The sequence below is a fragment of the Cantharellus anzutake genome, assembly GCF_015039405.1.
Source record: "Cantharellus anzutake strain C23 chromosome Unknown EI90scaffold_38, whole genome shotgun sequence".
Taxonomy (NCBI): Eukaryota; Fungi; Basidiomycota; class Agaricomycetes; order Cantharellales; family Hydnaceae; genus Cantharellus; species Cantharellus anzutake.
In genome coordinates, this window is record NW_024066988.1 from 626382 (window position 1) to 648655 (window position 22274).

General features: G+C 47.4%; 6 protein-coding genes across 6 annotated transcripts; 3 read left to right on the forward strand and 3 right to left on the reverse strand.

The window, feature by feature from the left end:
- Positions 1-4319: 4319 nt before the first annotated feature.
- EI90DRAFT_3066539 (uncharacterized protein) lies at positions 4320-5005 on the forward strand. Its single transcript, XM_039060958.1, has 4 exons — positions 4320-4471; positions 4506-4575; positions 4653-4854; positions 4910-5005. The coding sequence occupies exons 1-4, from the start codon at positions 4392-4394 to the stop codon at positions 4969-4971; spliced, it is 414 nt and encodes a 137-aa protein (XP_038913916.1). The 5' UTR covers positions 4320-4391; the 3' UTR covers positions 4972-5005.
- On the reverse strand, positions 4711-5902 carry EI90DRAFT_3066544 (uncharacterized protein; the record flags this gene model as incomplete). The annotated part of the gene is made up of 7 exons (XM_039060959.1): positions 4711-4855; positions 5005-5161; positions 5222-5267; positions 5319-5546; positions 5597-5646; positions 5703-5812; positions 5848-5902. 6 exons carry the CDS (start codon positions 5900-5902, stop codon positions 5042-5044), a joined length of 609 nt encoding a protein of 202 aa, XP_038913917.1. The 3' UTR covers positions 4711-4855; positions 5005-5041.
- EI90DRAFT_3066552 (uncharacterized protein) lies at positions 5631-6403 on the reverse strand. The gene is made up of 2 exons (XM_039060960.1): positions 5773-6403; positions 5631-5720 (listed from the first exon to the last, which is right to left on the reverse strand). Exon 1 carries the CDS (start codon positions 6276-6278, stop codon positions 6117-6119), a length of 162 nt encoding a protein of 53 aa, XP_038913918.1. The 5' UTR covers positions 6279-6403; the 3' UTR covers positions 5631-5720; positions 5773-6116.
- Positions 6404-7990: 1587 nt separating this feature from the next.
- EI90DRAFT_3066558 (membrane transport protein-domain-containing protein) lies at positions 7991-9631 on the reverse strand. The gene is given in 6 exon segments (XM_039060961.1): positions 7991-8017; positions 8024-8225; positions 8293-8490; positions 8565-8779; positions 8800-9201; positions 9264-9631. 5 exon segments carry the CDS (start codon positions 9621-9623, stop codon positions 8024-8026), a joined length of 1377 nt encoding a protein of 458 aa, XP_038913919.1. The 5' UTR covers positions 9624-9631; the 3' UTR covers positions 7991-8017.
- Positions 9632-14749: 5118 nt separating this feature from the next.
- EI90DRAFT_2837129 (uncharacterized protein) lies at positions 14750-16377 on the forward strand (the record flags this gene model as incomplete). Its single annotated transcript, XM_039053666.1, has 2 exons — positions 14750-15275; positions 16253-16377. Coding segments are annotated over 2 exons (651 nt in total), but the record flags the coding sequence as incomplete, so codon positions are not given.
- A 5067-nt stretch (positions 16378-21444) lies between these two features.
- On the forward strand, positions 21445-21690 carry EI90DRAFT_2838501 (uncharacterized protein; the record flags this gene model as incomplete). Its single annotated transcript, XM_039053675.1, has 1 exon — positions 21445-21690. A coding segment is annotated over one exon (246 nt), but the record flags the coding sequence as incomplete, so codon positions are not given.
- Between the last annotated feature and the right edge of the window lie 584 nt (positions 21691-22274).

Sequence of the window (22274 nt, forward strand, 5' to 3'; positions counted from 1 at the left end):
CGGCGATTAGCCTGACGAAGCATGGCCGATCTTTTCGCTTCCAGCGAATTCATTGGGGGATTTTTTTTTTGTGTCAAAAATCCATTCAACTTATTGCGAATGCTCTTCCGGAACCCCTGCGTGAGGCCATCTACAACTATACTTTGATGGAGTTCCTGGTCATATGGTCTACAGGATTCTTGCATCATGATGTAAGAAGACGAGTTTTTGATTTGTGTGGCGGATAGCGCGCGCGCGACAGCAGTGATATTTTTTCGAGCTTAAAATTGGAAACAGCTGCAGCTGGCTTGAACGTTCATGTTCTTGGCTAGCGCGTCAATTGATGCCCCACCTTGTCCGAATGAATAGCAAAACGAATCGAGTGGCTGTTCACTGGCATAGTATATGTGGGAGGATTCTCAGGGTTTTGATGCTTTGCAAACTTGTTGTGCGTTGCCGTCCATGAACCGGGGATTAGCGTAGTGCAGGCATTCAATCGCCCAAGCCGCACAATTTTGATCAACAGGCTGCTGCGGGGAAGATCACGCAACAGTAACTCATGAGCAGACGGTACCTTAGTAGGGTCAGTGTTCTTTCAAGTTTGCCTTTTCCCCCTCGCTTAGCTCTCCTAGTTTGTCAAACGAGGGCAAGAAAACTTGCCCGCTCGGGTTGCGATCAATTCCTGTACCAACTTCACAAGTTAGGGGCTTCTAGCTCCCATGCCCCGAGGCCTCACAGAGGCCATGGAGCTAACGACCCAAATCTTAGCACTTTGGGAATGATAAAAAGCATGCGATTGCTATCCGATGCACGTTCATCTCCAATTTGCTATTCAAGATCTCAGCTAACATGCTCAGAAACCCTGAAAGACTCAGGAATACACATCATTTGTTGGAAAACAGGTGACTCGGATCTGACCCAAAGTGGCGGACTAATTGTGCTCGCCTCATGTTGAAGCCGCCCAGCGCGCGCTCGCACATTACACTGTAATGACACCCATGCATAACACACCCACATCGCGTTCCGTCCATCAGCACGACTTCCCAGATTACGCCGGGATGCGAAGAGCAGTGACGAGAGGATCGGGCACACATCTGACAGTCCGACTCCGACGGTCCACGATTATACTGAAGTGGGTACAGATTGGACCTAACATCCAATCCCACCAAAAAGCGAGATACATACGCTCAGCAATAGGCTGACGAGATAACTACGTAATTCTTGCTGACGACCTCCATCCGCAAGCACTGCACTTACATAATATATACCAGGCCCAAATGAAGGATTTCTATAACCCGCCCTACGGGCTAAAGTGGGGAACATTTGCTTCCATCCCGCCATGAAGGTGAGGAAATTTGAATTCCCTTCGCATGTAGTCACGCTACAAATGAATGCTAATTAGCCCTAAGCGACACAAGCGACACAGTTCAATGCAGATCCCGACCAAGCTTAAGAGGTCAATCACCATCTAAGCTCCAATTTTAGGAAGACACACTCGAAATCATCCCCGAGGTTTTCCCGTTCACATGTCATGCTCTCTGCACTGCGACCGTGCGTATGAAATACAAAACCATCCCCTTAGACCCTCAACTCCAATACCATTCGCACCAACAGAAAACCAATCGCCCTACGAATCCGCTAGGTCCGGGTTGGTTTGTTGTTAAATAATAGCTTGCACCGGCCAGTTAAACCACACCCCATTCTCTCCAGAACCCTACTCATCCTTTGAACTCCGGTCAAAACGCGTCAGCACACAAGACGAATCATCTGGCACATGTCCCAGAACGAAGAACGCCATCCCCTCCTTAACCTCGCTGCATGCGACGAAGGTATCAGCGAACAAGAGGTTGAGGTCCTTCCCCATGTTCTTTAAACCATATTCACCTGGCGTTGCTCATCCTGGAACATTTTCAGATCATACGTGGTGAAGGGGGCGCCGTCTCCCGTCACACAGGATCCAATGATCAAGGGCGAAGTATGGAACAGGGAGAAGTGAGCCAAGTAGGACTCCCGTTTATCCCCCCCAACCATGTTTCGTTACTCACTTACGCCGTTATATAATTATTTTGCTCCCCACAGGGAAATGACCCAATGCATGCGAGCCAAACGATCAACTTGCCCAGAAACGACTCTAGTATGACCAGCAGCATTCAGCGATCAACATATCAACTCCCGAGACCCACTGGTTTGAACCATGTGTTTACGGAACATCCATCTGATCATGTTGGCACTTTCCAGGGCGTGCCAGTAGATCAGAATGGAAACATGCATCGAAATGACTCGTTCTTCAAGGGGTATCCTGTAGATCATGTTTAAGATGCCTGTAGTGGGATGATATGCAATCATGCGACTGTGCTATACTGTTACTTCTTGAATCACGGGCGACCCATGTAGAATGACTACGTTAGCCACTTAGGAATATTGCGACTACCAGTGTAGCAAAAGGGAGCGAGCAAGCCACGTGCCGCTGCAGATTACCGAGTGTGAGCGCCCAGCTTATCGAGGTTCGTTTGATCGAGAAAGGAAACTCCTATTCAATGTCTGCACGCTTTTATCTCATTCAACTTTGACATTCAATGATTTTTAATTCAACCACGACTTTCAAGTGTACTGGTATAACACCATCAAAGGCAGTGTCTATACAGTTGTTCTTACGCTCGAAAGAGCTCGTTCTTGCTCTTGTCCAGCGTGGAGGACGACGTTGGCTAGCGGTGACATGCAAGGAAGCTTCTTTGGTATTTCCCGCCGTCGGAAATAAAGAAACCGTCGGTTGCCCTCACCAGTGTAAGGTGTAGACTAGGTATATAGAGGATGGGGAGACCGAGAAAAGTGGTAAGAGGTTCGCGGGTATCAATGGGTGGAGTTGGAAGAGAGGGTTGGGCGGAGGAGGGGCTTGGGACGTCGGGCCTCCCGTGGGTCACAACTGAATTCTCTGATCTCGACGTCGACGTCGACGACGGCGATATCAAGGGACTTCTTACAGTACTTGGAGGTCACGTCGAGGCCGTCATTCAAATTACCCGAAAGAGACCCACATCACGCCGATCCACAGGATGACGGGGCCCCGGCGGCGGAGAACTCTTCGATGGGCACCCGATTCGGGTGCTTTGTCCGCTTATCTGGCATGGATCTCGGGAGCTTAAGGTTGTCTTCCCAGGCCTTCACGAGCGCGTGGGTTGCCGACGGCACGGAGAGTTCTTTGATCCTCCGGTTCCGGTTCCACACGGTGGTGTTGTGTTAGTACGGGCTACGAGGACCGGGGTAGGGCGCAGTAGTACCTGGCCTCCATCGGGAACAGAGGGGAAGAGATAAAGGGAAAGTACACCATATCAATGGGGTACCTTAGTTCTCCGCCGGGCTAAGTTATATTATCCCCATCATAGCCCTCAGCTTCTTCTGGCTGCCTCGTCACTCTAAGACCTCTGGATGGATGCATTACACAGGCCAGCTTCGACTTGTACAAGTTCTTTGCTGTAAAACCAAGTGGAATGAGTAGCCTCCGGAGGTGGGACGAACATGGGATTCATGGCGTATTTCTCTGTTCCGGTGTTGTCTGATCCGAACATACCAAGTAGGCAGAATACTCAGCACTGTGCCCCGAATCAGTAGTGTTGATAATGCCCTTTGGACCCCTCCATGCCAGCTCCTTGAGTCGGAACACTCAGGGCGCCCTGTTGGTTTCGGCTACCTGATTGGGATCTTTGCTACATACCTCCCTGGCAATCACTTTTATGCCGCTACTACACTTAGCTATGTGCTTTTCAAGTGCTACCTGATATCGAAGAAACCTTTTTGTACCAAGGTTTCTTCGTTTCGTTGTGCATTCTGTTCACGATCCGGGGGCAACCTACATAGATCCAGGTAATCCAGTTACAAATTCACTTCACACACTCTCAATCCCTCCTTTTCTCCGGTGATGGGCACAAGAGGTTGACTGTTTCCCAGTGTCTCAAGCCGAGCGTCAGTCGTGGCAGCCATCAATGCTGCGGAAATGTTTTCCTTGCTTAGCAATAGGATGTGATTTTGAGTTAAGTTGGCATCGAGGCACGAGTTCGTTAAGGGAGTGGCTCGCGAGGGTTACTCACGGGTTCTGTGATCTTTGAATTCACACGTTGTCCTCAGGGCTATGTTCGACAAGCACCACTACTAGCAAGAAGAAATTAACCCTACTGCATATACCCTTGTCATGCGACGGCTAATTGGAAAACGTTGTATTTATGAACAATATTATCAACACGTATGTGATAAAATATCGGGAGGCAATTGGTTATGTCCAATGTCGGATACTTGGATATCCAACGTCAAGGGACTGTGTTTGAATTTGAATATCGACGCAGAAATTATCACTGGTGCCATGTGACTGGCATCAAGTTGGTTTTAATTATCAAGGCAGTCACAGACTTGAACAAACAATGGGCGGTTACTATGATGAGATCGAGATTGAGAATATGACGTGGGACGAAGAGGCAAGGGTTTTCCATTACCCATGTCCGTGCGGCGATCGCTTCGAGATTAGCAAAGCTCAGCTCAAAAAACTACGAAGACATCGCCACCTGTCCCAGCTGCAGCTTGATCATTCGAGTGATTTACGATCCAGTGAGTGCACTTTTCTTTATCTCACGAGCCCAATCGAATGGTCTGTCCCCATCAGTTCGATTTCGAAGACGAGCTAGGAGTCGTCTGGGGATGACGAAGAGGGGGCCGAGGAATCCGCTGACAGCGAGGACGAGACTAAGGAGCAGCATGAGACAGCTACTGAGATTGCTCCCCCTGATGGCACCAAAATTGTAGCCTCCGTTGAGGAGAATTTTGGCAATCTTCATCTAGAAGATAACCCCCCTGTGGCGAGAGACGACGGAAGCGCACTTGTTGCAGGTGGAGTCATCACAAATCGTTGAGCCTGATAATCCCTCGCTGAAAAATGAAGTAGGAACAAAGTATAGTGGCGGGACGACGACTTTCGGAAATGCTGGTCTGCCAAGCATTGAATGAAGACATGAACACTGAGACTCCTTTATTTTATGGGATACGATATCGATCCCGATTGTTCTATCCGTCACAATCATGCAGCGTCTGGCCCCCTCATGCCCTTTGTTGAAGTGGCACTTTTGCTTCCCCTCACATGCCCAATGAGATGGAGCAGTGAAGTCGGTGTCATACCCTCCATGCGCTTCGCGGCACCCTGTTTGGGTACATGGACATTCATCAATACACTGGCAGCCATAGATCTGACTTAACCTACAATACTTGTTGGCCTCAGTTTTGTGAGTCTCTCCTGGACTTCGTAGCTAAGCCCCTATACGTCGCTGTAATTAATGTCGGACGGGAGAGTCATTTACTCATCTTGCATGAAGACTTTAACGTCATGCGCTTGATGCTTGAGATTAAATCGGTATCGACGTAGGGGCAAAAGTTCCATTCTTAACTCCCTTGAGAGGTGATAGGTTTTATCCCAACCTTCAATATCCACTCGATAAAGGATTCGCGGATGATATTGAGCTAGCTCCGGTTTGATTGGAACGAAATCCCGCGTAGGGATAGTCAGGAAACCCAAGAGGTCGTAAGCACTGTGTCAGAGTGAACGCTTCGTAAGCTAGAAGGACCAAAATAAAAGCACCTTCGCTGAATCCCATCGGCGGCAACCCTGAAACCTGCGGCATTCCATCCCTTGAGATAAGGTTATAAGTGAAGAGTTCCTATTCTTTTCTTTTCAGACCGCAAACTTGGGGACTCGATGTGTGCTGTTCTAACGAAGTTTTGATTCGTTTCAGGTCATCCATTGGTGGGACGTGCCTCGTCCATCTTCTATCAGAGACGATTCCGACAGCTCGACCTACACTTGTTTTGTGTTCAGCAATGGAGCTGAACGATGGAAGGCCAAATCGGTGAGCCTCATGTTTGCATTATCACCTCTGATAGTCATACGATATTCGCTCTTACTGGTAAACATGCGATACGGTTCTCCGGCGCCCCTCGAAATCAGGTCATCGACCATCACTCCCCAAACGCCATCCGCTCGCGTTTGTACAAACTGCTTCTTTGGCGATCGATAAAGCGCAGAAAGTCCCGCATTAGCACCCGCAAGAATGCCTTGGGCGGCGGCCTCTTCGTATCAAGTAGTGCCTGAAAAAAGCAAATCAAACCCATATACGTACGAGCCTTGGCATACCATTTATTTGACCAGCGAGAAACAGTTCAGTTATACGTTTCGTCTCAAGAGTTGCTGCACGGTGATAACGGAGACCCACGAATGAGGCCAAGAAGCTGACCTTTGAGCTCCCGAGCATTGATACAGTCATATTCGACACTGTAACCTGATCGAATCATATTGACATTTTCAAGTCCCCGAATGGTACGGAGCATTTGTTCTTGCTTATCCCCTGGGAGAGTACAGGATATACCGTTCCAACCATACAGTATGTCCGTCTTTTTCGGTGAGCCTGATGACTTTGGACTCTATCGATGGGCAGTATATCGGGCCTAAACATAAAGCTAATCAGAATTAACATTCATGACATTATCCTGTGGGTTTCGGGAAATAGACTAAACCTCATTAGCGGCACGATCAGTAAGATACGAGAACGGTGTAACGTCTGAATCGCCCTTTTGTTCCATTATTTGCGGATGATTCCAATCTATGGTGTCTTTGTCCAAGCGAGGGCGTGTGCCTGTCTTCAGTCTGAAATCTAGCTTTTCTCAAAGAAGCGGATATGCCTTCTGGTGGAGACACCGGGTCATTGATGCGCCCAGATGGGTAGGCTACAAGGCCAATATGAATCTCGCCGGAAAGGAAGGTGTGGACAAGACCACCGATGGGCACTTAATTTCCTCGCCGGTATCTACGCCATCGCAGAAATCAGTGTGAAGCCCCGCACTTCAATCTTCGGTCGCAATCTCACCAAGACGGATACCGGCGACTTGGGCCCAAACTGGTGGTTTGAAGGTATTGGGATTGTCTAGGGCGGCATTCCCTATGTCATGGGGAATAGATGGTTGGTCTCTGAATAAATCGTGCGCGCTGGCTGCCCGGATATCGAGGTTCGGATAAGTAAACAAATTTCTTGCATGTGCCTCTTGTACCACTTCCTATTGATTTGGACGCGAAGGCGCTAATATAGAAAACGAGTTGTTATGTAGAGACAGGAAGTACACATTTCCTCTCACCCATACTGCAGGACCTTTGGACCTATTTATATGTGGAACATTATCCCCGCTTTGTCGGTTAAGCTGACATCAGGCAGAAGGCACACTTAATGAGGTAAATTGATCAGATGCCAGCGACCCGACCGTACATGCCGTCTAGTGCATCCACTTCCCGAACCAGTGTACCCTTTCCCACTCCTCCAAACGAAGGATTACAGCTCATTTCACCAATAGCATCGAGTTTCTGGGTAAGGAGAAGCGTTCGAGCCCTGGTTGTAGCCGAAGTTGCAGCAGCCCCACATCCTGCATGTCCAACCACCAATGACACATACTGTGGGAAATCACCGGCAAAGCAACCGTAATTACCCAGGCGACCGACTTGAAGGTACGTGATGACTGACCATGATACCTCTCTAATGAAGATTCTACTTCACCCACGCTCCTTCCCGGGTATATTGAGTGGATTGCAAAGCCGCGCTTCATTACAATTCGAGATGCACCTGTGCCTTTGCCTAACCATGATGGACGCCGAGCATGTCGTGCAAGGGATAACGTGCTCCACTGAGCCTTGAGCAGTTATGACAACACCGTATGCACAAGGGACTCGTAAATGTCTCTGATATGTAACGGTAAGGGGAAGCCCCAAACCCAAACTAGTGTGAAGGTTTGCAGTTGGTCGGGGCAACCTTTTGGCCCGAGCATGGGAACTTCGTGTCCGATGGGTCACGAGTTGCGCGCAGGGATTCATTGAGACTTCTCAGATCATAACTGGTGATGGTATTGTTACTGCATGTTATGTATCGAGCCTCGCTCTGAATGACGGCAGGATGCTGCAGGATGTTATTTTAACCATCTCGGCAAAAGTACAGGGAGACAGGGCAACGATGGTCACAGCGGCAAGTCACAGCTGCAAGAAGCGCAAAGAAATGGCAACGTAGAACAGGGTGAGAGGGGGAGAAAACAAGCAGTATGCCCAGAAGATCGTTCGACCGAAAAGTCTTTCAAACGCGCCCCCCGGGCCAGACAAGGTTTGTATAATCTGGGCTAGCGCCAAAGCAGGCGGGGATGCTATCAACAGGACAATTGATACGACAAATACGGGGCTGCAGAGAAGGAACAATTGACAACGACATAAGCAATTCATGATATTTGGCTGCAGGGATGACTCACTCTGTGAATAAATCAAGTACCTCATACGCCGCCAGCACAGCCATCGGTGGCAGGATGATCAAAGGTGTCACAACCATCCGAGCCAAGCACGAGACAATTACGGTGGTCGTCTCCCCCGGGCTGGTTTTGCATTCTAATCCCTTCTTGCGCGAATTCGAGGAAGATGCCAAAAACTCGATAGTACGGGTCTTGAATGATCTTTTCAGAGATGTGGTAGAGGGCTGGGTCCTTGGCCCGGTCCTTGGTCCGGGTCCCTGTGCATCAGTCCTGACAATTCGGAACGTTGCTCTAGGTCTGGCGGGAAGCAATCTTCCCCTCCGGTATCGCTCTCCTGAGTTCGGGGCTCATTACTAGTAGGGGGGACTGGGGATAGCACAGAGTCCTCGTGAAAATACGCCCCCAGCACTAACATGGTGATAGGGATCGAACATGCGCCAGCACTTTCTAGGAAGCCCCTCACGGGTGGAACGTCTTCCATCAGAAAATGCTGCACGGGGGGATGAGTACAACAAGAAATGCAGCAAGTGAAGCATACAGGGGGGGCGTTGCGAACTCGTGAACTTTCTTCAGGAATGTTAGTAATTTCGTCTTTATTCGACGGGCACGAGAATGCCATATACTTGACGATGGCGATGTGATAGTTTGGAATGACAGATGAAGATGATCGCTTCCCCATCCATCCTCTGATTCACGCTGCTGTCTAGGTGAATCCTGGTTTTGAGAGGCGACCGCCGCTGGGTTATGGACTTGGGCTGGTTGGATTGGAGGAAGTCCGACTTCCAGCAAACCAGGTACCCCCATCGAGGATCCTTCGGGGCGTGCATCAATGTTTTGCTGGAGGGTACTTTGATTTTGGGTAAGTTCATCTTCCTCTTGGGTTAACAAATGAACTCCGTACGACCAACGGGCCTATCATAATATCCAGTCACAGGTTACAGTGCGACGGGGAAAGTAGGAAGGCTGGTGCATACCATCGTACTGAAATTCGCGTAAAGAATCATATACCCTAATCCTCTCCCGAGCATCGAATCAGCGTTGTCATCCGGGCCCCAGCTGAGACCCTTGATGTTGAACACCATACTCTGTATGAGCGCAATCGGCAATGAGTTGGTATTGCTGAACATCGAGGCCGCCATACAAAAGTTCCGCTGAGATCTCTTCAGGCGCAGCATAGTGGTTATGATCGACGCGACTATCCCAGATATGGCAGTCACCATTACGAAAATTATGGGGATAATCCACAGTTCCTTGAGCTTTTGTGGCGTGAGCGACGAGGCTACTTTGGAAAATAGCAGACAAGGCGTGAAGAGCCCTATATTGATTGCGTTCATTCTTTTCTGGGCAAGTTTGTCGAGAACCCCTTTGCGGGCTAATGCCCTGTCCAAGCCAACTGTGTTTCAGTTTTGGGTTGGGATTGGGCAGCAAGCACGCACCAGCCACTAAAACACATAATGAATACTTCCAAAATGGACTGACGCCATCGTCTACGCTTAATGCGCTTACGAGCAGACAGACCATCGCTTCACTCACCTCAAAAATCGTGAGCAACAGTAACCCATACACATTACCGGACTTCATGGTCGAGGAAAGCCTCTGAAGATGGCTGTTTTTCGCAATTTCCAACGAACCCCTACGGGATGGCCCGAGCCTCCCCAGGATTGACAAATTTGAAATTCCCGCTACTCTGTAGCGGGTCCTACTCATCTTTGCGACGCGAAAAGCCTATAGCCGTGCAAGAGGTCCTTTATCATTGCCAATACCTCAGATTCATTTTCCCTAGGTTACCAGGGTCCTCATTCGCAGCCTCCACTCTCGTGTCCCGCCTCCCAAACCTACAGTACTATCACGTTCAACTTTTCCTTTCTTGGTTCGTATCCCCCTCGATTCCATCGCCTCTGACTTTCGCCCCCAAATCTTCAAATCCCCAAATCCCCAATGACCGCGTCTTCTGTTCGTTGGCCCTTTTCCTTCTTATCTACCGATCCTCCATTTTCTGAGTCCACTGTTGTGATCGATGCTATCGAACATGGAATATATGATGACTCTTTACCGATCAACGACGCTATTTTACAACTTCTACGTCACATTGTCAACGGGGAATGCTACCACAGTCCCGTCTCCGCTTGCGTCAATGTGTCATCCCAATGGGCTGACTGCGATGTTTATTTAGGGCGCGTGTTTGATTTTTTGCATTCCAACTCTGTGTCATATGATGTTTTGAAGCTTGTATGCAGCGCTTTGGGCGTTGTACCTGGCAATCGATATCGTGTGGCTCAAGTGGACTGCCTGCAAATTATACAACATTTCATTTCCATACAGTCTCGATTCCCTGATCGATTGAGTGTACTGCGCTCATTTGAACGATTGTCCCGTGTTGATCTACTTGCCCTGTGTCGCTTCCATCGTGTAACGTATGATCACAATTTACAATCATTGACTCGAGAACAGTTGCAAACCGGTTTGTTTGCTCATTTAGTCTGTGACATTAGGGGGTTTCACGATGGGCTAAAGTGCACCAAAACTGCTGATCCTTAACTGCACCTAAACTGGACAGAACTGGTTCTAAACTGTCAGTTTAGCTAAATTCGAAAACAGGCCTCTGAAGGCCGAAGCTGTACTTTAGAGTAGTCCAAACTCAAATCCCAAACTCGGGCTTAGTATACATATGTCTGTTCGGATAACTGTACAGATCCTTCACCGAATTAGTCTCTCCGTCACTATCAGCACTGCTGTTGCAGTCAACCCCACCACATCATCAGCAAAAGTCCGTTATGCTCCGGAGCATCAGGAGTGGCTGGAGCATGTGGGAGACAAAACAGCAGATTGGGCACTCCTGGAGCCAATAGTGTTCTCCTGGGAGGGGGTTCAGGAGCGGCTGGGAGTGGTGAGGAGTATGCAATGTGCCAGGAGCAGTGGGAGGAAAATTTTGGTCTCTAAAAAGTTGAAAAAAAAAATTAGGGAAAAAAACCAAAAAAAATTCAGGAACTATAGTGCCTTTAAAGCTTTCAGGACATATAATTATTTGCAAAATTGAGGAAGAAATGATGGAGAAAAATGGAAAATACTTTTGGAGACCTGAGAAATAATGAGAACTGAATTGATGGGAAAGTCTGAAAATTGAATAGGAAAGTGAGGGGAAGCCTTGTAGCATTGTTATTTTCTGCTGTTGTGATTTTTCCTGATTGTTCTTGGTCTCACTCCCAGCTGCTCCCGGACCCTCCCAGGAGCTTTCAGGAGCTTCCAGGAGTATTGAGGAGCAGCTGGGAATGAGACCAAGAAGAATCGGGAAAAATCACAACAGCAGAAAATAACAATGCTACAAGGCTTCCCCTCACTTTCCTATTCAATTTTCAGACTTTCCCATCAATTCAGTTCTCATTATTTCTTGGGTCTCCGAAAGTATTTTCCATTTTTCTCCATCATTTCTTCCTCAATTTCGCAAATAATTATATATCCTGAAAGCACTTCAAAGGCACTACAGTTCCTGATTTTTTTTTTGATTTTTTCCCTAATTATTTTTTCAACTTTTTAGAAGTCCCTATTTTTCAAATTTTCCTCATTTCCCTCTATATTCCCCCTCATTCTCCCCCTCATTTCCCCCTCATTTCCCCCCTCATTCTCCCCCATTTCCCCCTCCATATTCTGCAAGTCCGAAAGTGATTAAGTTGCCAGATTAATCATATATCAGGCCATAAATTTTGACTGTGTATTGGTGAGTCTCAGTGTCCTTGATGTATAGTATAGTGTTTGATCTAAGTGTTAAGTAGTGTCTTGTTGTGTTAGTCTTGTGGTAGGAGGTATTCATGGGGAGTCTTCCCTCTTTTTTTTTTTTCCTTTTCATTTTCAAATGCTCCAGGAGCTCCCAGAAGCTTCTCACCTGTTAGAATGAGCGGACTCAGATGACTCCGGAATGGAATCGGAGACTTAGCATGGAAGGACCTCAGCCTCAGCGACTCAGGCAGAGCGCTGTGCCATTGCTGGTTGTCCTAGGGGTCCCTAATTTCGGATCTAGCAGAGGGAAAGTCTCTTGGGGGAATTCATGTCGATTTCGGACTGAGGTTACAAGTTACTAGGTACATTGTATATAAGGAGGGGTCCGGAATCAAAAGGAACAAGGGTAGGACAAAAGGAGACAAGGGGAGATGGGAAGAGGAACAACACCGAGGGTCAAGGGTTTGACTCAATGGTGTTTCTCAAAGGAGGAATGAAGGGCCAAGGCCCAAGGAGGAAGGAAGGAGGTTGGGAGTGGGGAATGGCTAGCTGACTGAATAGAAAGGAAGCAGCAGCCCAAATAGGAATGAGGGAGAATAGCGGAGTTGAATAGGACAATGCAATAGTTGCAAGGTCCGAGGTAAGTCCGGAAAGTCCGAACTCAGAAGTTAAACTCCGGAATATTGGCAAACATAATTAAATGGAATGAGCTAACCAATACAATGGGTATAAGTGGAGGTGGGGTCAAAGTCCGAGGTCGGAGCTAAGACCGGAGGTTCCGGAGACGGAGACGCGAACGGGATTCCGGAGCGGAGGTCCGGAGTCGGGAGCATAGGTTTTGCATACTCGTCTGGAAGGTGTCGTGGTTGGGGCCGGACCCGGAATGTTCCGGAGTCGGACCGAAGGTGGTGTCCAGGCCGGAGGTGGGATAACCTCTTGGGAGTCGGCAAGGAGAAGGTGATGGAAGGGAAGTAGGGCTCCGGAAGTCGGAGTTCGGAGTTCCGGGAGCCCGGAGTGGAGGTTGGGATTGTATGGATATGACATCACCCCTATACATTTTGAAGCATTAAATTGTATTTACTGGATATGTTTGTGCACAAAGCAATGCTCCATGCCCTCCTGGGAGTGCCCTGGAGTACCTGACCAACTCTGGAGGAAATGAGCTGTTCCTGGACCGGCCAATCTCCTCCTGATTCTCCCAGTGCTCCCCATACTCCGGAGCACTCAGAAGCATAACAATTTTTTGCTGATGCATCATGCCATCAACTTAGCTACCGACTGTGAATTCAAGCTATTGCTCATAACTTGTGCCTCCAAAGTGGGTTCAGGGAGTGTTGCTATGACTAGCCTGGTAAGGTGTTAGCACTCAGTGGCTACACTCGCACTATAGTGGGGGACTTAAGTGGGACTGCAAAGGGCAGTGGCCATAAGTGACAAATATTATTAGGTGTATATATGATACGATGCAAAGGGTTGGATAGTGCACAGATGCATCGGAGAGACTGGATTACAATGGAGGTGGAATCGCTGAAGCAGCTGGTGACTCATAATCCAACAGGGAGATCACTCTCACCCTACTCCAAAGTGCCGATGCTTGATGTACCAGGGGCCCAGTGTGCAGAAATAGTTTCCACATGCCACCAAAGAGTTGGCATCGTTGGCCTTTGAATGAGTTCAGCATGTTGGATGGCAGCAGTGATGAGTTACATAATCCATTTAGAGCCACGTGGTGTCGGTGATAAGGAGCCAGCTGTGGCCTCAAGTGTTGGGCAGGTTTGGGACTAGTTTGGGACAGTCCATTGTGAATGCTTCTCAACTCCCATCTAAACTGAACTCTTAACTGTCCCTCAACTCGGGTCACTTTAAGTCTGGTTTACATCCCAGTTTAGGACCACTTTAGCTCATTGTGAAACCCCCTATTACTTGCAACTTTGGAGTAATCAATGCTTCTACAGCTGAGTTTCGCTACCTTTGCTATTCAGAACCTGCCAGCGCTGATGAACAACTGGTTAATCATGCAGCCCTAATTCGCTGGATCGCAAGTGTTGATGTCTGGGATTGTATTCTCCACCGACTCCTGAACCATTGGAAGTTGCCTTTCAATTCATCTGCAAACATGTCCTCCATGCACAGATTGTTACTCCAACATGCAGCCAACTGTGTGGCCCCTTCAACTATGACAGCTGAGGCTCGGTATGCTGAGTGGAAACATTCATGCGCTACACGATGGCCTGAAAAGCTGTCACCCATTGCAAAGAAGCACTTGTTGATGGATTTTTATTCTACACTGGGCCCCAACCACCTTTCCTCCTTGGTGTGTGCCATATGTAGTGCAGCAAAGCTTAAAGTGGCTATGCTTATGGACCCTGTGGATTTGCACTCATATGATATCTCTCCCCTTCGACGTGAATATCCACCCACTGCACCTCACCCTTTTCCCAACATTCCATTTCTGCATGACATTATGCTATCCCCAGAAGGTGTAGTCCTCATATTGGACTCTTCGGTAATGGTTCACATTTGCAAAGATTGTCATCGAAGTTTACAGTGAAAGCGACTGCCTAACACTGTGATAGCCAATGATTTATTTTTCGGGCCAATTCCATCCCAACTTGCCAATCTCACTTTGATTGAGGAAGCTCTGATAGCCAGGCGTCGTGCAAAAAGCTGGATAATTCACTTGCATGATGACTCTTCTTCTTCCCATACCACTGGAGCTGCCTTCTCATCTGTGAGCCCAGTCTCTCAACGTGCGCTGAAAGGACACATCATTGTATTTCCCACTACACCTGAAGCACTTGCACCCTTTTTGCCACCACCATTGGAAGATGTGGTGACCCCAATGTGTGTCGTGTTTGTTGGTTCCCACACCCCTTCTAAAGAGTGGCTTTTGTCCAATGCTCGACCTTTGTTAGTTCGACAAGAGAAAGTGCGAGCTGCATTACAATGGCTCATTGCCAATAATCCACTGTATAGTGATGTTGTTTTACATGAAGGAAATCTGGCACACATTCCACACCATGACATAGCCCCAGTGCCAATTGAGGTGCACCATGCCACAGTTGCAAGCGATGCCCCTGGCTCCCATTATGATGATCCTTTGGTTAATGTGGCTTCCGATGATTCCATTCCCTCTCACTTCAGCAACCTTTTGCCCAGTGTGCTGGTCACTGACTTAGACATGTGTGATGCCACATCTGCTGAAATGACTGCAGCAGCACTTTGTCACCTTAAGCGTGCCAGTGGTGAAATAGGTGGTCACATTCAAGTGGGTCATGCTGCTGAACCTGTCAATGTCATATCCCGGAATCCCGACCCTGCACACTCCCACCACATCACACCTTCCTAACAACTTCACCATCCCCTACACCATGCCTCCCCACTCTCCAAGTCACCTTCCCTCCTGACTGTCTCAGCTCCGGTCTGGTTGTGGCACACCGAACCTTGGCTACTCCCATCCCGGAACCTCGGTCCCGAGTCGGAACATTCGGAGACCCCGGATTTGCTCCGATATCCTGATGGACCTCCGACATCCCATGACATGCCCTTAAACCATTCCTTCACCCACTTCATTTATTGGAGTCACCCAACATCCTTCGGATATGCAACTCCGCTTTCGGAGCTAACCGCATCCTTCGGTGATCTCCTTCACGCTATCACTTATTAGTCATCTTCCATTCTTAGCACGACTACCTTCTTACTGCCATTCAGTCGGCTAACCCCCCTTTACCCATTTGTCTTCCCCATTCATTTTCCGGCCTCCAACTCCGCCCTCCTTGGCCCAACACCTCAGTTCCCCGTTTTAGATATCGTCCGGAACCTTTCGGTACCTCTCGGTATCATTCGGTACCTTTCGGTGTTTTCCCCGTTTTGTCATTTCGGGCTTTGTCTAAAGTCCTCCCCCTCCTCCTTTATAAATACACGTAGATTAGAACCTGTAGTTCCTCAGTTCTAATCTCGACTAAAATGCCACCCAAAGTCCCTCTGAGTGAATCCTGTCCCTGTTCTACAAGACACCTCAGACATAAGAAATACAAAGACTAACTGAGATGTAACGGAGGCACAGCGCTCCCTCCGAGTCGCTGAGGCCGCATCCTTCTTAGAGCCTCTTGTACCATCCAGCAGAACTGGGCTCCCTGAGAAGCTTCGGTTCACTACCGGAGCCCTCGGACCCCCCTCTAGTTGAGCCCCGCCTGCATTCGGACTCATGCATTTATCCCCTCTTCCATAACCGACGGGTTTTTGACAGTCAATCATTACTCTGATCCCCATTTACTGCCTCTTTTATATCCCACTTTATACCCCTATGGCATTGGAGGATATCACCCCAGTTGTGCCTCCCCCCTGAGTTTGCCCAGAATGGCCAAACATCTGTTCTCACTATCAGACCTGAGATTTCAAGAACATTACTCTTTTTTTTTCCTCATCTTCAATATCATTCAACGGCAAACCACTTCATTTCACTCCAAACTTGAAACATCCAATTCCAATTTTGATCGTGTAGCAAGTACTATTGCCTGCATTTCCCCTCAAGCCTTTGAGACCACGCTGTCTCGACTTTCCTCTGGTGATTACTCTTCCCCCCATGATCCTGATGAACAGGCTGTGTTTAAACTGATGAAGGATGTCTCTCTCATTACATCCAAGGTCCCTGGTTCTCATGCTGCATGTACACAAATGCGAAATGAGATTCATGGCTTGATATTTGATCGAGGTCCTCCCAGTTTTTTTGTCACTATCAACCCTGCTGATGTTTATAATCCAATTGTGAAATTTCTCTCTGGCCCTGACTTTGACCTTGACAACATGTTGCCAGAACAGGTGCCATCTTATTGGGACCAAGCTACCTGTGTATCTTGAAACCCCTTTGTGGCTGCCCGTTTCTTCAAACATGTCACTGATGCATTCATATCTGCAATTTTGGGTCACTCAGTTACAGATGGCATATGTGCTGATGGTATTTTGGGGCATTGGCACTGTAGAAACACAAGGTTGAGGTACCTTACATTGTCATATGGTGATTTGGATTGAAGGGGCCTTGAATCCACAGCAAATTAAAGACTGTGTCCTGAATGACCATGATTATGCATGGCATGATAGGCTCCTTGATTTTCTGGATGACACAATCAGAAACTCAATTCCAGATCCTGGCCCCACTGCAGATTGCATGTCTGACCATCACCATCCTTGCAGTGTTCATTGTCACCCTGATATGAATCCAGATGAGGTGTTATGGAAATGGGAAATTCCCATTTTTAGCCTCTTATGGCCTCTGTACAGTATATTATCACGTGACATGTATATAATAACAACCTAACCGATTATTACTACCCAAAAACCCGATGTCAATGTTACTGTAAACACCTTTGTTACAACACCTGTTACATTAATTGTAACATCTTCTCAATGTCACGGCCCCCTCCTGCACCCGAACGCTATAGAAATGGGCCAATTAGGCCCCATTTTTATAACATGAGGTTTGTCAAAAAGACTTGTATAACATTGTGAAAAAATGCCAAGTGCATAAGCACACTGCCACTTGCTACAAACATGGTGATTCAACCTGTCGCTTTGGGCTATCCCCAGAAAATGTCAGCAATTCAAGTTCTATGGACATGGAATCTGGTGAACTTAATTTACAGGTATCAGATGGAATGGTGAACAACTACTGCGAAACAATAATCAGAGCTGTCAGATGTAATATGGACATCAAGTTTATTGGCTCTGGAGTGTCAGCAAAGGCTATTTTGTACTACATTACAGACTACATCACCAAAACACCACTCAAAACTCATGTTGCATTTGCTGCACTGCAAGCAGCTGTATCCAAATTACGTCAAAACACCAACTCAGGTCTAGGTGTGATAGATCGAGCCCAAAGCGCTCTAGTGAAGTGTGCAAATTCCTTGATTGCAAAACAGGAGCTGGCAGCACCACAAGTGGCATCTTACTTACTTGGATTTGATGATTTTTTCACAAGTCACCACTTCCGATCTTTGTTTTGGCACATGTTTGTTTCTTTTGTTCAAGCTGAGGATCCCATTTCTACTGATGTTGCTACATAGGCCTTTGAGCCAGCAGAGGTGGAAATGGAGGACTCATGCATTTTGAATGCAGACCCAGTTTCTGGCCAAGTTGAGCGCCCACCATCACAGCTGACAGATTACATGGCTCGGGACCACTCCTCTTTTTTCGACCAATTGTGTGTTTGGGACTTTGTGTCATGGGTAGATAAAGTGCGCATTCGCTCAATTTCTTCCTCTGTGTCAGGGCACATACCCTGACTTAGCCCGGACCCGGACCCGCGTCCGGACCCGCTCCACTTCCTGCACACTTCCTGCGCCGCACGCTCCGCGTGCCGCATGATCCGACCCCGGATCCCACCTCATGTGACTTCTGGGTATCCCCGGAAGTTTTTGCCATATTGGGCCACTGTGGGAAAGTGAGAAGTTAACCTTCTTCTCACTTTCTTACCCACAGTAGCTATGCCCTGAGATGGGCTGTGTTTACAGGCCAGACTGTGGACTGTAGAGAGGGGTCATGGGGACCTGGGGTCTGTCCCCTGACACTCTGTTGATTGCGATGTTGATGGTGACAGGGATGCCCAAGGACACACCTTTCATTCACTTTCATCAGCTCTGAATGACAGCCACCCACAACATTCCACTCATATTCTCAGAAAGCTTCGACATCGCTCATACCTGTCCCTATTGGCCCTGCTTTACCACAGAGAGACAATGTACCTAAATTTGAGTTTTATTGCTGTGTGATGCTCACTCTTTTCAAGCCTTGGCGATCACCACATGATGTTTGAGACCACTGGCCAACCTGGTCAGATGCCTTCAACCATTTTCTGCTTAGTGCTCCCCCCCACATTGCCCAAGTGATCAACAATATCCAGGTGTTACATGAATGCAAGGATAGTCGTGATGAAGACTTTGCAAAGTGCCGGACACGGGTTCGTGGGACACAATTTCAAGCCAACTCAGTGGCAGATTCAAACATGGACAACGTACCTGACTTAGGCCCAGAAGATGAGCACTCTATGCTGCTTCATCTGCTTGATGTGGAGGAACGTTGCTCTCAAAAACGTGAGGGGGAAGATGTCCACATCCATAATGCACTTCAGCATGCTATGAATGCAGGTCTCTTCATTGACACCACAGCTGAAGAAGTGCTCTCTGATGCCATCACTTCTACAGGGCAATTGGATTCTTTGGCTGCACAACCTTCCTTTGCCCATCACATCCTTGACGATGGTGCTTTGGAGTTGCAATGGACAGCAGACTACAAAGATCGCAAAAATGCTGCAAGAGAAGTTCTGAAACTGTCTTTGAACGATGGGGCCAATCCTGAGTCCCTGCAATCTCTGTGTACTGTGAACAGGCAAGCAATGATTATGGACAATGAGGCTTATCAGCAACATGAGGTTTTTGGTGTGGCAGCTTACATCGATTCAGGACCTTCACCAACTGCAACTTTAGCCACTCATGACATCATGGTGACAGTGGCTTCTCATTTCTCTTTGAATTTGGAGCAGCACACACATTCAATTTAGTTGCTGAACATGCAGCTCTGCCTTGTGCTGAACGCCAACCTTTACTCATGTATATGGGTGGAGCAGGAGGAACTGGCAAATCTCAAGTAATCAAAGCTTTAACTGCTTTTTTTCACTCCCTGACTCAGTCACGTTGTAGGCAGGCACAGCCGGTACTGCACAAACAAACCAAATATCGCGATTTCCCCATCCCTGCACATCTGCACTTCACTAAACACATCGTACACATCCTCATATACTATTTCTACCCTTCAATGATTTTTCCCTATTTTTCCAGACACATTCCCAGTCCTCACAGACCAAATTCCCACGCCCACCCAGCCACGTGGCCACACTCAGACTGGATTTCACTTATCTCAGCAACCACTGCACCGATTTGGACGATATTGGTACCGTTGGAAACGCGCCATTTAGGAGTATTAGGATCCATGATTAGCGGGAGTTCATTGGCGATGGATAGAGTTGGGTATTTTTTTGGCTGGAAATCATTTATTGCTTTATTGTTTTCTTGATTATTGTTTTCCCTTCTTTTTTCCGATATTGTTTGTTGCCCATATGATCCACCTAAGCACATGGGGCACATCGGATATTTTTATCATTTTTATTTGATCATTTCTCATATATACCTGTACATGAGGATGTATCTACTTTTCCCCTTGGATTAGAAACCACCGAGTTTGCCCCTCCCAAGCTAGTAGGGAGTATTACGACGAAGAACATCAGTAAGAAGACCTCTAGATCAGTCCTCGCTTTAGTGTCACCCAGAGAGGTGGGGTGAGAGATTGATTAGAGCCACCCATGCACCGCACTGGACCATTATCACCATTACCCCTTTTTTTCCTGACCTGCTGGATACCAATCCGGTCCCCGTCCTTTCCTGTTTTCCTAGTGGGTTAGATCCCTAGCCTGCTTACAATGTCGGTTGCATTTGTGTGCCTTTACAGGAGCTGCTTGTCAGGGCAATAGCCCCGAACCCCAAGCCACATGTAATTAGATACATATAGTCACATGGGTAAGCAGGAACCTCCGGGTAACTGCTTACACACTACCATAAAATACACACATTTGTATCACTTACGGCTCTGTGGGCTGAGCTACCCCAGAGACCTCACACTGCTGCACGAAACATCACAGGATGTACTCTGCATTCAGCTCTCAATTTGGGTCAGCTAACACAGATGATAAAATCTAATGGTTCTCAAAGTCATGCCCAGCTGGTTCAATTTTGGTGTGGAGTTGAATACTTGTTCATTGATGAAGTTTCAATGATAGGATGTGAACTATTGGCAGACATCAGCTCCACTTTATCCCTTGCAAAAGATAACTCTGATGCTTTTGGGGGTGTGAGCATTATTTTTGCTGGTGATTTCTGCCAACTGCCACCTGTGGGTTGCACCCGATTGTACACTCCTGCTATCAAGATGACAAATAATGTGGTGGACTCCTTATCAGAGCACAGCCAGGAAAAATTGAAAGGAGCTCAGCTATGGTCATTGGTTGACACAGTGGTCTTTTTGAAACAGCAGATGCGTCAGGAGGGCAGTGCCAACTCTGCTTTTCATGACCTCCTAGGAAGATTGAGGTTTGGCAACTGTACTGCTGGGGACAAAGCTTTACTGGATACTCGGCTACTGGAGTCCAACACAGAGACACTCTGCAGCTCAGATGGCTGGGGGTCTGCTCCAATTATCGCGGCATCAAATGCAGTCAAAGATGCATTAAATTGGGCTGCTGTGAAGACTTTGGCTGCTCAGGAGGGTCTCTCCCTGTTTACATATGATGCTGCCCACTACTATAAAAATCAATGGATTAATGATGAAACTCTGAATGAACAACTATTAAATCTCACATCAGAGTCTTCAACTGGCTATACAATGGGCCGTTTGCCCTTGCTCCTGAATATGCCAGTGATGGTATGCGAAAACTTTGATGTCTCAAATGGCATTGTAAATGGAAGTGATGGTGTGGTGGAATCCGTCTGTTACATTACTGATGATATGGGAAGACGCTCTGCAACCAGCTGTGTAGTTACTATTCCAGACTCCAGCGATGTTCCTTTCACAAATTTACCTCCACATCAAAGTGTCATCCTTCCCAAATCCATTCCAATCAAAATCAAACACCACTTTACAGGGCAAACAATCTCTGTGAAATGCATGCAACTCCCACTGTTGCCAGCTTTCTGCATAACTGATTACAAGTCGCAAGGCCGAACGCTGAAAGAGGGCTCACAGCTCTTGATGCCGACTAAGCTCGTGGGGCCAAACTCTCCAAAACCTCTACTTTCTCTCTTGACTTCACTATGCTCGATCCTATAACTCCGTGGTGGGTTCTCCAGGATTCCACAAGGTCCAGGCTCAACTAATCTACTACCCACTCGTTGTGGGCTAGACAGTTGCCCTTATTCCTACTGTTGGATTCCACACACTCACTCCAACTCTAGCACGTCCTAGAGAATTTTTGGGGGAGGGGAGAACTTCTTTTCCAAATCCACTATTTACAGGATTATATCTAATAATTATTTTTAGAACTAATAGATGGTGAATATTAGTACCATATGGCACCTGGGTACCTTATTAGGCGAAATAATAAAAAAGGGTAATAGTAACAATAAAAGAATATCAATCAATAACTGAAATGATGGTGAAATATGAAAATAAAAGGAAATAAGCGATATCTCAACGGATTTACGGAATTAAGAACCGAAATTGGA